The sequence below is a fragment of the Tupaia chinensis genome, unplaced genomic scaffold, assembly GCF_000334495.1.
Source record: "Tupaia chinensis unplaced genomic scaffold, TupChi_1.0 Scaffold147500_1, whole genome shotgun sequence".
Lineage (NCBI taxonomy): Eukaryota > Metazoa > Chordata > Mammalia > Scandentia > Tupaiidae > Tupaia > Tupaia belangeri.
The window spans coordinates 1,419,683-1,432,954 of record NW_006207351.1 but is presented as its reverse complement, the minus strand read 5'-3'; the positions used below and the strand labels follow the sequence as shown (position 1 = coordinate 1,432,954).

The window sequence follows — 13,272 nt, the reverse complement described above, 5'->3', positions numbered from 1 at the left end:
CGGGCTGCGGGGTCGGGAGTGTGGACACTCGTCTGGGTGAGAGGCGGGCTGAACCGTGTGGCCTCAGCCCGGGAGATGGAGCGTGGGAGATAACCCTCCAGGACGGGGGGCAGGGATGGCCCTGCCGGACTCCTGAAGCGCAGGCCCCACCTGGGCCGCTCCCCCCGCCGCGCCTCTGCCACACTGGCCTCCAGGTACTGCCGAGGGCCAGTCCGTCCTCCCCCTTCCTTGGCTCCCCTGCCCTGCTCTTCCTGGTCCTCACTGCCAGGCAGTCACGCTCTCCCCTGCTGCCGTCTCCTGCCCCTTTGGGATGCAGCCCTGGTGAGGGTGGTGCTTTGCTCGCCTCCCACTGTGCGCCGAGCACGTGGGCCCGCTCGGGGTGTCTGAGAGGGCAGGAAGGAACGGGCGCCCGACTAGAGCAGGAGTTCCCCCGCCCCGGCCGCCTCCTCCTCGGGCCTACCCGGCGCCAGCAGCAGCCCCGTGCCATGAGCCCCGCGCCGGCAGCGAGGCGGGGCCGCCCGAAGTCACGGTAGCACCGTGGGACTCCCTCGGGGCGGTGGCAAGGCCTCCCAGAGGCCGGGAGCTCCGCGGTGCGCATGCCCCCGTGCCAAAGGCCGAGAGGCCACCCGGAGAGCCCGGAGAGCGGAGTCCGGCAGGCTGGTAGGCTGCATTTCGGCAACACATTTCCAGGTTTTCAGCGCGGGCCGGCGTCGCGCTCAGCCGGGCCGACACTGCAGCGAGGCGCCGGGGCGCCGGCGCTTGATGCCGCAGTTGCCATAGCGACGAGCTGCTCGGCGATTGGTCCAGCGCGGCCGCACTACGTTGCTCCTGGGGTGGGGGGGCCTCCGCGGGCCCGCCCCTCCCCCGGATGCTGCGAGAGCAAACGGGCGCAGCTCCCCACCCCCTCCTCCGTGCAGCGCCCGTCACCTCGGATGCGCGCGACGGAAAAATCCCGAGGTGGTCCCAGGTAGCAGCGAGGCAGACGCCCCCGCCCGACCTGGCCACCATGGTGACTCCACCTGCGCGCAGGCGCCCGGGCATCGCGTGAGCTCGGCGTGGCAGGGGCCCGCTGCTGCTGCCGCCGCCCCCCACCTGCTCCTGCACCTGCCTCCCTGGAGGAGCCTGCCACCCCCGGGAATGTGACTCGCCCTTAAATTAATTTTACCCACTTCCACTTGCGGCTGAGCATCCTGCCTGCTCTCGCCACAGTAGGCACCCCCGCTGGAGAGGGAGCGAGGGAGACGGACTCAGGATGGCTTGCAGAAGGCGCTATTTGTGAGTATGCGTGGCTGGCGGGTGCCTGAACTGGTGGCCAGGGTTTCCGCAGAGGGGGCTGGAGTGGAGGCCCGGCAGGGGAGGCCTGGCTGCTGTGCTGGCGCAGCTGTGCCCGGGCTGCAGGGGGCCGCCGGGGCTGTGGGGCTGCTTGGACTCGGGGGCTCCAGCTGCAGGGCTGTGGCCGGCCTGGGGATGCCTGCGGCCCCTGCAGCAGAGGTGTTTGTGGGTGCTGAGATGGGAAGGGGCTGTTAGTCAGCAGGTCTGCCTCAGGCCCAGTCCCCGCAGGCCCTCAGACGCGGCTGCCTGGGGCGTTCGAGGCAGCCCCAGCGTGTTTGGGAGCAGTCCTGTCCAGCCATGGCCAGAGGAAGGTCGCAGGGCAGGCTGGGCCGTGGCAGAGTCCACGTCCGCCCAGAAGGGAGGGCCGGCCAGCCTGTGCGCAGGGGCATTGGTGCCCAGCGGTGCTGCCAGGTGTCCTGGGGGCCAGCCGCAGAGCGCCTGTCTGCTGGGCCTGCCGCCAGGGGCAGCGGCTGTCAGTCCACACGCAGTGACATCACGGCGGGGTATTTATGGAAACGAAGCTTGTGCTCCTTAAGCCAGGCTTCCCGGGGGCAGGGGTGAGTGCCAGCCTCCCGCACGCTCCGGGCTCGGCCAGGCTGTCCCGGGAGCACCCTTTGCCCCCCTCCTGCCCCTCAGCCATGCGAGTCAAGGCTGCACCTGGCTGGGCCACGTGCCCTGTGCCCTGTGGCCGGCAGGCGGTGGTGAGTGCCAGGGAGCAGCGCTGGCCCAGACTGGGGACTGAGAGGGAGGCTCGCAGCAGTAGCTGGGGGGAGGGGGGCCTCAGGGGGCCCAGGCGCTGCAGCCCTGTGGCCAGCCAGGGTCTGGGGCACTCCTGGCTGGAGGCAGTGCCTCCCGTCCCCACCGGGGGCCGCCCTCTGCCGCGGAGCGGGAGCAAAGTAAACAGGCAGGCAGCTGCGTCAGCACCCGCTCTGGCCCCTGGAAGTGCTTCCCTGCCGGCCCACCTGCTTACTCCGCGCGGCTGGGGTCCCTTCCACGGGAGCACGGCTGGGGTCCCTTCCACGGGAGCAGGTACACGGGTTCTCACTCCCTGGCGAGGCCCGGGCTGTGGTTTTGGAAACACGGAGTAAACCCTCCTGCTGAGCGGCCGTGGGACCCGGTCCTCCCGCCGCCCCTGCCTGCCGGCCCTCTGCCAGGGCCCGGGGGGTCAGTGCACTGGCCTGGGTAGTGGTGGCCGGGCTCCACACCGGCGTCCCTTGAGCAGATCTCAGCACAGTGTCCTGGCCAGCGTGGGCCTGCCATGGCCCTGGGTGTGTCACACCGTCCCCGTTTCCCAGTGGCCTGGTGTCCCCGGAAGCGGGCCCTCCCCACGGCATTGCCTAAGTCCACGCAGACGCGATCTTGCCGGGGACCAGGTTACCACAGACTCCAGGCACTTCCCCACAGAGCCTGGCTCAACCCGCCGGGCCCAGAGAGCTTGGACGCACGGCTCTGGCAGGGTGCCGGGGAGAGGGCTGGGCCTGCAGGGCTCTGTGTCCCTCCTGCTTCCTCCTGCCCCGGCCACCCTGGCCTGGACACCACCACCACCCGCGTGGTGCCTCCACACCTATCGGCCCAGGATTTAGGGAGACCGAGAGCAGCTGGTCTGTGCGTGGCCGGTGCCTGTCTTCACAGAAGGAAGCTGAGCCCCAGAGCGGCCTTCTCGAGTCTCTGCAGGAGGCCGCGTTTGCTCCTCGGGAGGGTGAGGGTCCCCAGGACCTGCTGCGGCGTGTGGAGAGATGGGCCCGAGTGTCCCCGGGCATTCGAGGCCACGCACTGCTGCCCACACCCAGGCACCCTGTTTGGCATCAGACTTTCTCGTGGGCCGGCCCCTAGGCACAGTGGTTGCGTGTGCACCTCCAAACCCCGATGGGGAGGCCCTGACCACGGCATCCCTGTGCCCGGACGGCTTCCTCTCCCGGCCAGCACTTGTGCCGGTAGCTGGAAACACCCCCTGGCAGCCCCTGGCTCCTCTGACTGCCGTGGGGAGAAGTGCTGCGAGTCCCTCCCACTTGGCACCAGGAAACCGAGGCTCAGCGGGGTAGGGAGTAGACTGGGACCACACGGCAGTCCCTGCTGTCCGCCTGGCAATGGCGTCCCTCCCCTGCATGCCACATGTCAGACCTGGACAGACTCTCCTCAGCGACCCTGGGAGTGGCGTGACCAGGACAGCCCCCACCCCCGCCATCCCTGCCCCCAGCCCTACTTCCTGCCCCCTCTGGGCCCCACGTGGCCCCAGCAGATCTGGACCTGTGACCACAAGGACTACAGGCCTGGCAGGGGCCGGCTCGCTCATGGGGGCAGCGTGAGGGGCAGAGGGCGCCCCGAAGGTGGGGGGTGTCTGGGTGGCTCATGGGGGCAGCGTGGGGGGTTGTCAATGTCCCGAGGGGCCTCTGGAGTGGGCTCCTTCTCAGACCTGTGCGACCAGGGCCGTCACTGTCCTTACTCGGCGTGCCCTGCCGAAGGCCCACCCTACGGACTCACTGCAGGTGCCGCCGCTGCACAGGCAGCCTGTCCTCAAGGCATGGCCGTCCTGTCACGTGACCCAGGAAGTGGGCTGGGGGGCCTGCAGGGCAGAGTGTGGGAGGTGTGGCAGCTGCCTCCCCCCTCCCAGGCCGGCTTGCTCACTGCCCACTGCCCACTGCCTGAAATCGCGCCGCCCCTCTCCCCCGCCTTCCAGGCTGAGCTCCGACCACCCGGTCTCAAGCTACAGACCCCACCCGCCCTGCCGCTGCGTCTTCCGCAAGTGTCGCTGCTGCCTCCACAGCTGGGCAGAGGTGCTGACCGCATGTGAGCTGCTGCTGCCAGCAGTGCCCAGAAAGGGGCTGGGCACGTAGTGGGTGCTCAGGAAGTCCCGGTTGGGTGGCTGAATTACGGATCACGTGTCAGGCGCCGCCCCAAGCAATCCCAGAGCTGAGTCGGACACGGCCTCAGGAGCCGGCAGCCCGCGGGGGCCGGGCGTGGGCCAGCCTTGTCAAGACAGAGCGCTGGGGTCAGGGTGGAAACAGGGGCGTGTGGCCCACAGCAGGTGCTCATGGGGTGGCCATGGGGCTTGCCAGGGGCCAGGCCGGGGAAGCCACCAGGTGCAGGCATCAGGCCACCAGGCTGAGCATTGGCAGGTGTGACCCGGTGACCTGGGAAGGCCATGCCACTGAGTCACGGAGAGTCTGCTGGAGCCACCTCCCACTAGGGACCTGGCCCTGGTCCCAGCAAGGATGCGAGTGGGGGTGTGTGGGCCCCAGGGCAGGGTCTTTCCCAGAGGCAGGACCCTGGGAGCTATGGATGGGCTCTGAGCAAGGGCCAGGGCCACATCACTGGACTGCAGGGGGGTCAGCAGGGGCCAGGCAGTGAGGTCAGGAGAGCCCTCCACTTCCCCAGGACCCCAGCCAGGCACAGAGTGGTCACCCCGCTGGGATGGTCAGGGACCTGCAGGGCTGGTGGGAGGGGCCTGCCCGGGAAGAGTGGGTGGCCGCCGCGTGCTGAGGGCCAGGCCTGCAGGGTCCTTGTCCCCATCCTGCCCTGGACACTGACCGTCCTCTGGGGTGGCAGGGGGGCAGAGCATGGACCTTACAGGCGGGGCCAGAAACGGAGGCTCGGCCCTACTGACTTGCTCACGCTCACGCAGTGGCTGGCTGCCCTTCCTGCCGGGCGGGTTCGCGACCACTGCTGGAAGTGCAGCTGTGAGACCCGGTCAGCACCGCCGCGCATGCCCAGGAGGGGGTCGGGCAGATCCTCCCAGAACTCGGAGAGGCTGAAGCTGTCCGCCAGGGTCCCGCAGTGAGGAACTGCCGTGGCTGGTGGGATTGGACAGGTCCACAGCAGAGGCCACTCCGGGCCCACCAGAGCCCATGGCCTGCAGCTGGGCCGGGCAGTCCTGTGGGCCTCTTTACCGGCAGCTGCCCACGGCGGGAGAGCCCTAGCAGTGGGGAGCTGCTATGCAGGACCTCGGGTGTGTGCCGGCTAGGGTGGGGCTCGCAGCCCGGAGCTGCCACGTGTGTTACGGGAAATTTGTGAGAGAGGGAGGACGGGGGGTCCCCGGCCAGGACCTGCCTCAGCTCAACGTGAACCTCAGAATGCGTTCTGCCTGACCATGTGTGCGCTGTCTCCAGGAGGGCAGCGAGGACAGCTCAGCTTGGTGCTCTGCCGAGAGCTGTCAGATTCGGGGCTTTGTCACCCAGGGCAGCATCCCTCGCAGATCCACGTCACCAGGAAACCCACGTCCACCTGGGGTGGCAGCCACTGGCCCAGCTGAGGTTGGCGACTTTGTACCATGCCCCGTGGACACCCCGACGGTGAACCCGGGTACCCGTTCCTTCAGGGCAAACGGCTGCTTGTTTACCCACAGCGCCGGCCTCGCACCCTCCTGACTGCGTGCGCGTGCTCGGGGGCTCCTGCCACTCGTAAGTGCTGTCCAGAGCAGAGCCAGGTGCGTCTGGTTCTATGCAGGGGCAACACGTGTGTCGGTTCTGCACACAGCTACCGGCAAAGCAGGACAGTGGCGGCACGTGGCGTCCTGTGGGGTGTCCTTAGCGTGGAGGAGAGTGGACTGTACCATCTGTGCTTGACTCGACAACTGCTGGAGACACTACAATATCAAATAAGTTTAATTTAGCAAAAGAGGGGGGCTGGGAAACAGGCCCACCTGGGGGTCCTCCCCGAGCACGGGGCACACGCGCGTGTTCCTGGACCTGGGCCAGCTGAGAGTGCGGTGCGTCGCGGCCTGAAGACCCCATGGGAAGCCTGTCTCCCCCTCCCTCCCTCCCTCTGTGTCATAGAAGAAACAAACTTAAAAAGGTGCAGGTCTTGGGTGTGACGGGCTGAGACCCCTGGCATCCGTGGGACAGAGGACAACCAGCAGAGGGGCTCTGTGGTCCCCAGCCTCTGCTGCCCTCCCCGCCCCTCCCTGGCAGCCGAGCCACCTCCCCCACCCCACCAGGGGCTCAGGCACAGCCCCCAGAAGGCTGCACGGGGACCCTGCCGCCAGCAGGCCACGGCGTTGTCAGCCTACTGCCACAGCAGGTCCCATCCACTCTCCCTCCACGGCCCTGCTCCCCTGGGCCGAGGCCTGCCCTGCCCACTCTGCCCCCTGCCCCTGCCCTGCCGAGCGCTGCAGACCCTGGGGATGGCACCGGAGGCACACTCATCTCCGGCCTCTGCCCTCATAGGAGGCAGCTGGGACAGGGACACACAGCATGCCGTCCATGCTGCCATGCATTTCACAGAAGTAGCACAGCCCACGAGAGCCAGAGGTCGAGGGAGACAAGTGCTTCTAACGATCCGGTCGTTCTGGCATCGACTGTGTGAGTCAGTTGCTGGCAAATCGACCTGTCCCCTGGAGGGGGCAGGGCGTGCCCTGAGGCTGGGCAGCGTGGAAGCTGCGACCAAGGTGTGGCGTGGGTGGGGCCTGGCCGGCTGGCCTCCACTGCCCAGCCATTGGCCCTGGCCTTCCCTCCTCTCTCCACTCCCAGTCGTGCCCGTCCCCTGTCCCCATGGCCTGGTCTCCAAGGATGAGGTCCAGGGACCAGCAGTTAGCGTAATGGCTATATCGCTGGACTCCCATGTAGTTGACCGCGGTTCGAGTCCCTGACCCAGTGACTTAAACTCACGCTGGGCGCGTGTGCGTGTGTGCCCAAGATCCCGAGAGGAGAATGGAGTGGTGTGACCAAGGACGAGGTCCGGTCGGCGCAGCCCAGCCCAGCGGAAGGCCTACCTGCAGGGCAGTTGCAGCTCCGCGGACCCCACTGCTTGGCTCCTGGCCTGGAGGGAGGAGCACCCCAGCCTCGGTTTGGGGATGACGAGGGGACTGGCAGGGTTCGATTGCACTGGCCCTGCTACCAGTACGGCTCATATCTGGTCCATCCTGAAAGAGCCCCTCGGCCACCCCCTGCCCGGCATCTCCAGATCTACTGTCTGGTCAGAGCCCAGCAGACCAGTGACCAAGAAATGGTACAATTGAGGCCTTTTCCTGTACCTCCCGCCACCCCCGAGCGGCTTGGGCAGAATGCTGTGTGTCTAGGGGCAGATGCTGGACCTCTCTGAGCCTGTTTCCCTTCCTATGAAATGAGGCCAGCAGCTCCAGCCTGCGGTGAGGTCGGAAGCTCAGGGTGGTCTGTGGCCCTCGGGTGTTACTCCACTCCCCTCCCCACCGCACAGGGCGGGCTGCAGGGCAGCTGGGGCCTATGAAGCCTGGCCGTCTGGGAGGGCGAGGGGCCTGGGTCCAGGCGTTTGTGTGTCAGGTCCTCGCGTCCTCAGGCTGCACACACTAGAATGCGGCTGCTGCCAGCATGGGGGAATCCAGGCCCCATGCTTGGGTGCCCCGTCCTGGCCTTCCCCAGGAGGAGTCCGTGCAGCAGCCTCTGTCTGCGGTCAGCCCTGGGTTCAGCGCCTTTCCAACAGGACACCATCGCTGTGGCCAGAGGAGCCAGTGCCGACTGCCCGGTCCCTGTCAGGGCCCCTGAGTCAGCCTCACCGAGCAAGGACTGCCTGGGAGTTCGGGTCGGGCTAGTGCATGCAGGAGAGTTGCAGGGGGTAAGCGGAGGCTGGGGGATGGCCCGGGGGTTGCGTGGATTGCCGGGCAGCCTGGCCAGCTCTGCGCGGGTCTGGGCCAGCTGTCAGCCTTGCTCCTAGTGGCCAGAGACCCAGAGCCAGGCGCAGGTCCAGGACCCCGTCAAGGGTCCACGGTGCCAAGGCGGGGCTGCGGGGCCTGGGCGGGGCTGCGAGGATCAGAGCTGGGCTGCGGGCCGCGCCGGGGCGGGGCCAGGACGGGGTCGGGGCGGAGCCAGGGCGGAGCCGGGCAGGCGCGGGGCGGGGCCGCGGGCCAGGGCGGGGCTACAGGGGCCGCGGACATATTTTGGAAAGTGTATTTGTAAACCCGCCTGAGGTGTGGTAGTTAGCCAGGAGAGCTCACGGCCTGTCCCAGGTCGACTTCCGACCCTTACCCCAGCTCCTCCAGGCAGGGAGCCCCTGAGGACGACCAGGTGGGGCTGAGGCAGTGTCCTGTACCAGTGCTGTCTCCAGTCCCATCTGTCACAAGGCCCTTCCAGGCATCATAGCGCCAGGGGAGGAGGCTCGTGTGGGATACCGGGGAGCAGCCGGGCGAGGGAGGGGCCCAGGCACACGTGGCCTGTGCGTGGGTGTGGACGTGGCCTGGGATAGGGTCCAGGCCTAACGTGGAACAAGGGTCAAGGAGGCACAGGGAGGCACCACTGGGGGAGACTGTGTCCGAGGCTGGTCGGCCTCCACTCCAGCCTCACCTGCTGCACCCGCCTGCCTGGAGCCCACACTCAGGCCTGGGCTGGCCGCTCTCCCTAGGGACTTTCTGGACCATTCCGTGGGGGTAGCCTCGGTCCCCGCCTTCCCGAGTCTCCGGCTCTCCTGGGCAGCAGAAGTGCCCTGGCTGTGTCCTCCTTCGCCTGCCCCTCCGGCCCGGGGTAGGGCCGGGTCAGTCGTGCTCGCAGTGGGTCCCCCGTGCTCTGTGGACAGGCTCAGGCCACGTTTCCATGGGGACTGATGGCGGGGAGCAGGAGGACGCTCTGAGGCTGTCTCTCACAGGAAGGTCCCGGTTCACACCCGCAGACCCACAGAGGCCCCTGATCTAGGGCTGGCTGGTGCCGGGGGTGCAGCACGGCGCTGGTGCTCAGGTGGGGTGCCTCTTTCTCTCTCTTGCTCATGAAAAAATAAGCTTTTAAAACAGAAGCCCCACCCCAGGGTGCAGGGTGTGTGAGGCCACGCTCTTGGGCCTGCTATGGGCCCGTGCGTGGGGGCCAGTGAGCTGGTTAGGGTTGTCCGGGCTAACCGTGGCCCTGTCTTAGCATGGTTAGGAATCGCTTCTCTAGACAAGATCCTGATGGTGCAGGTGGGACGCTGAGGCACAGAGAGGGACTGGATGCACTCTAGTGCCCTCCCAGGACCCCAGGAGCCCAGGCCCCCGCCTCACTGCCCTGGGCTCCCTCTCCATGTCTCTGTCCAGGGAGGCCTCACGGAAACACATCACACCCATGCCCCATGCTGGGAGTTTTCCAGACTGGACCTGAAGCCCTGGGCAGAGCAGGACACGGGGGTGTGGAAGCCAGCCTAGGGACAGTCGCCTCACTGTGCCCAGCCACGGGCCCTGGGCCAGTGTGGACGTGGCCTGGGGACAACCAGGTGGGGCTGAGCCGGGGCAGGAAGGCCGGGGAGGGTGCAGGGGCCTCCTCAGTGGCTGGGTGTGGGCAGGATAGACGGTGAGTCAGAATCGCAGCTCCTCAGAGCTGTCTGGTCGGTGGGGTGCCACCACCATCACCCCGCAGCCTCCTTGTAAGGCAGGAGAGCCCAGTTCCCAGATGAGGAAACCGAGGGCAGGCAGGGTCACCTGGCTCAGGAGACCGGTGCTGGGACCCAGTGCTGGAGCCTGCTGTGCAGGGGAGCTGATGGCAGCCCCGTAGGGGCGAGGGGCAAAGCCCAGGATGCTGGTGTGGGCAGGGGCTCTGCAGGTGCAAGTGTCTGACCCCCAGAGAGGACGGCTGCTGGCCCCATGCTCTGAGCAGGACAGGCAGCGCGGTGGAAGGTGGGCCTAAGGGCCAGCCCTCGCCGGTTCTGTTTTTCTCTCGGGCACCTGGCAGAGGAATCGGGGACCAGGCCCACTGCCTCCCGTGTGTGCCCACCTGAGCGGCCCCACACGTGCCAGCCTGCAACGCGGCCGTGTGTGCTCTGCCTGGAACATGGCCCGCTTGCCCGCCTGTGCCATGGGCCACGTGTGCCCACCTGAAATGGCTCAGAGCTCAGTGATGGGACACGGGCCTGGCCCAAGCAGGTGCAGAGTGGAGTGGCGCCCACCACCTCCTCCCTCGTCTGCAGTTCTCCCCAAACAGAGAAACCTCAGAGCCCTCCAAATGGCTGGCACCCACCGTCACTGTAGCAGGAGCGTGTTGGGCCAGGCTTTCTGGCTGGCCTCCGTGTCCCGGAGCCAGGAAACATCCCTGCCCTGTGCCCCAGTGGTTCCAGGAATGGCCCCACAGGGAGACCACAGAGCCACTGTTGACGCCTCTCCCTCAGCCCTGCTGACCACGGCGGGCGGGAGGGACGGCGCCTGGCCCCATGGGCCTCTGGCAGAGCAGGCGTAGCCAGGTCCAGGCGGCCAGAGAGGCGGTGCGGGCAGGGGCGAGGGCCGTCACAGAGCGGGGCGTGCTTCTCTGTAGCTGAAAATACCCCGCACAGGCCCACACCGAGGAAGGCCCGGCCTGAAAATGTGCCCGCCGTGAAGGCCGGCGCCCTGGGGAGCGGGGCCGTGGCGCTCACTCCCCTGCGACAGGCTCTCCTGGACACCGATGCCCGAGTCTGCGCTGTTGGTGAGAGGCTGTGGGAGTACGGCCCAGGGTCGGGCCTCCAGCCCTCTGGAAGCCTGGGTGTGTGTCTCCTTTTCCTTTCCCCACGGGGGACCGCAGGTGTGCACGCTTCACAGTGAGACAGGCCACCCTCTGTGGGCTCACCCCGGCCCCCTTGGGCCCTCCGGCCCTTCGGCTCTCCAGCCTGGTGTGTCCCAGGCTTACGGGCCGGGGACTCGGACATGGGGTGGAGGGGGCGGGCTGCCCTGAGCAGTGCGTGACTGCTGTGCCGTGGAGCCAGCCCCCGTGTTTCCGTGAAGCCCCTGTGTCTCCCGGCAGGGTAAGAACACTGTCTGCTCCGCCGCTAAGCAGGGGAAACCGAGCCAGAGAGAGGGCGGTTCCCTGAGGCCGCAGCTGCCCTGAGCAGTTGGCCGCCAGCTCCTTCCCGAGGCCCGGGGTCTGCCGCGGCAGTTTGGGGCGGGGTGGCTGTAGTTTTACGGCAGTCTTCCACCACGGGGGGTTGAGAGGCGTGCAGGAAGCAGGCTGAGCCGAGTCTGCTTGGGCCCCTGTGCAGCCCTTCACGCACACACCTCCTGAGACCTCCTGGGAGCCCCTCGCATACACGCATACACCGACAGGGTCAGCTGCAGATATGCAGGAAGCCGCTCCCAGCCCCCTGCCCTGGCCACAGGTCACACCCAGCCCCAGCAGGCCCTCCAGGGCAGCCCGCCCCAGGAGCCCACCTCTGGCTTCCTGCGGCTGGAACTTTGCATCAGTGGTCCGTGCTTGCGTGTGGAAGGTGAGCCAGGGAGCGGCCGGGGGAAGCCGAGGGTTCTGCAAACAGAGAGGAAGCTGCCCCCCTGAAGGCCGATTTGCAGAAAGGGCTGTCCTGGGGCAGTCTTGTCCAGGGTGGCAAGGCCAGAGCGCCGCCAGCTGACCCAAGCTCGGTGTCCATGAGCCGGGCCCAGGGCCCCCCAAGATCTGGGTAGGGGACCTGGAGCCCTCCCAGGGGTGGACAGAGCTCTGGACTCAGGGCTGTAGCCCTCCAGGAAGGCCTGGTTCCCCGAGCTCCTTATGGTACCCCCAGAGCCCAGCTCCTCACACCGCAAATGAAGGGTCCCGTGGACGGGTCAGAAGCTGTGCTCACACAGAACGGAGTGCTCGGGGCTGGCGTGTGCGTGTGCGTGTGCGTGGCATCTGCAGGTGTACGTCAACGTGCCACTCTGTGATACGTGGCATGTTGAATAGCGCCCCGTGTGAGTCCTAGCTGTCGTTCGTGAAACTCACTGGCCCTGGCAGTGTTCCAAGTCTTCAGCCCCACGGCTCCAGGGCCTCGTGGCTAGAGAGCTGGATCCCACATGGCCAACCACGCAGTTCAAGTCCTCGCCCTAGAAGCCTGGAAACACTCTGAGCACATGTGCATGTATGCCCCAAGTCCTGACGGAGGGAGAGGTGGAGGAGAAGGGGTTATGGTGCGACCACACTCCACTGGGGCGTGCTCTCGCCCTCGCCCTCGCCCTCTCCTCCTCTCTCTGGCAACCGCACATGCCCTCTGGCAAATTTTTTAAAAACGTTTTAACTTGTTTAATCAGCTGGAAACTCTACAGGTGAGGAAAGTGAATGGCACAGAGAGGTTCGGTAACTTGCCCACGGCCACACAGCTAGTGCCGGCACAGCTGGGATTTGAACCTAGTCCTTGGCTCTGGAGCTCAGGGCGTCGCCTTCAGTGTGCGCCCTCATGTGCAGCAACAGCACAGACCACATGCGTGCACACGGTGGCACCGGCTGTCCTCCGTGGGCGGTAGCATTTCTCCTCAGAAGCCCCGAGGCGGGCGCTCTGGGTACCGCCCCAGGTTCCCGGTGAGGAGCCGGGGCCTGGCGAGGCTCTGCGGCCTTCTGTGCTCCCTGGGCCGACTGCGTGCCCTCGCCCAGCCGGGCCCTCTGCCCGGCCTGTGCCTTCCCTGTTGGCGCTGGGCTGGGACTGGGGGGTGTGCGAGGAGGTGGCTGGGACCGTGGCGTGGTCCGGCTGAGGGAGGTCTCCATTCAGAACCGTCCTCCCTGGGCCGGCTGGGACACTGGGACAGTGGGGTGGGGACCACCAAGATGCTCAGGCCAAGGCGTCCCTGGGGTGGGCGGACGTACATGGGCGGAGTGGAGAGCCCAGCCAGGCCGTGTGTGACCACGAGGCACGTCCTACCCGTCCTCACTGTAGACGGGGGACCGCACTCCCTGGGTGGGCAATCCGTGCACGGTTCAGTCCCTGGACCATGTGGCACCACGTGGCAGGGTCGCCGGCCTCCTGCCCGGGGCCGTGAGCTGAGTGAGCTCATACCCGTGTGGTACGGGTACAGCTGTTCAAAAGGCCTCCATTATCACCGGAGTGGGAGAAGCGAGAGTGGAAGGAGGGAGAGAAGGAAGGAAAAGAAAAGAGCCTTCTGGGGTGGGGTGAGGTCGGCAGTCAGAGAAAGCTGCAACGGGGCTGACATCTGAAGGGGTTTTGAAGGATGAATAGAGTGTGCTACTGGATAGAGTCAGGAGCGCAGTCTGCATTTGGGGCCCCCTGAGCAGCTGTGCAGGGGAAGAGGCTGGAGGAGGAAGCATGTGGAAAAAGCCCCCGGCCTGAGCATGCTCCCGCAGCCGG

The 13,272-nt window shown here is 67.1% G+C and overlaps 1 protein-coding gene across 1 annotated transcript in view; it reads left to right on the top strand.

Moving 5' to 3' along the window:
• Positions 1-1,067: 1,067 nt before the first annotated feature.
• Positions 1,068-13,272, top strand: part of IQSEC1 (IQ motif and Sec7 domain ArfGEF 1) — a gene marked incomplete in the record, with an annotated part of 128,032 nt that continues 115,827 nt past the window's right edge. Inside the window, 1 exon segment of the mRNA XM_027768782.1 lies at positions 1,068-1,275. Within this exon segment, the coding sequence (XP_027624583.1) occupies positions 1,253-1,275 (23 nt within the window).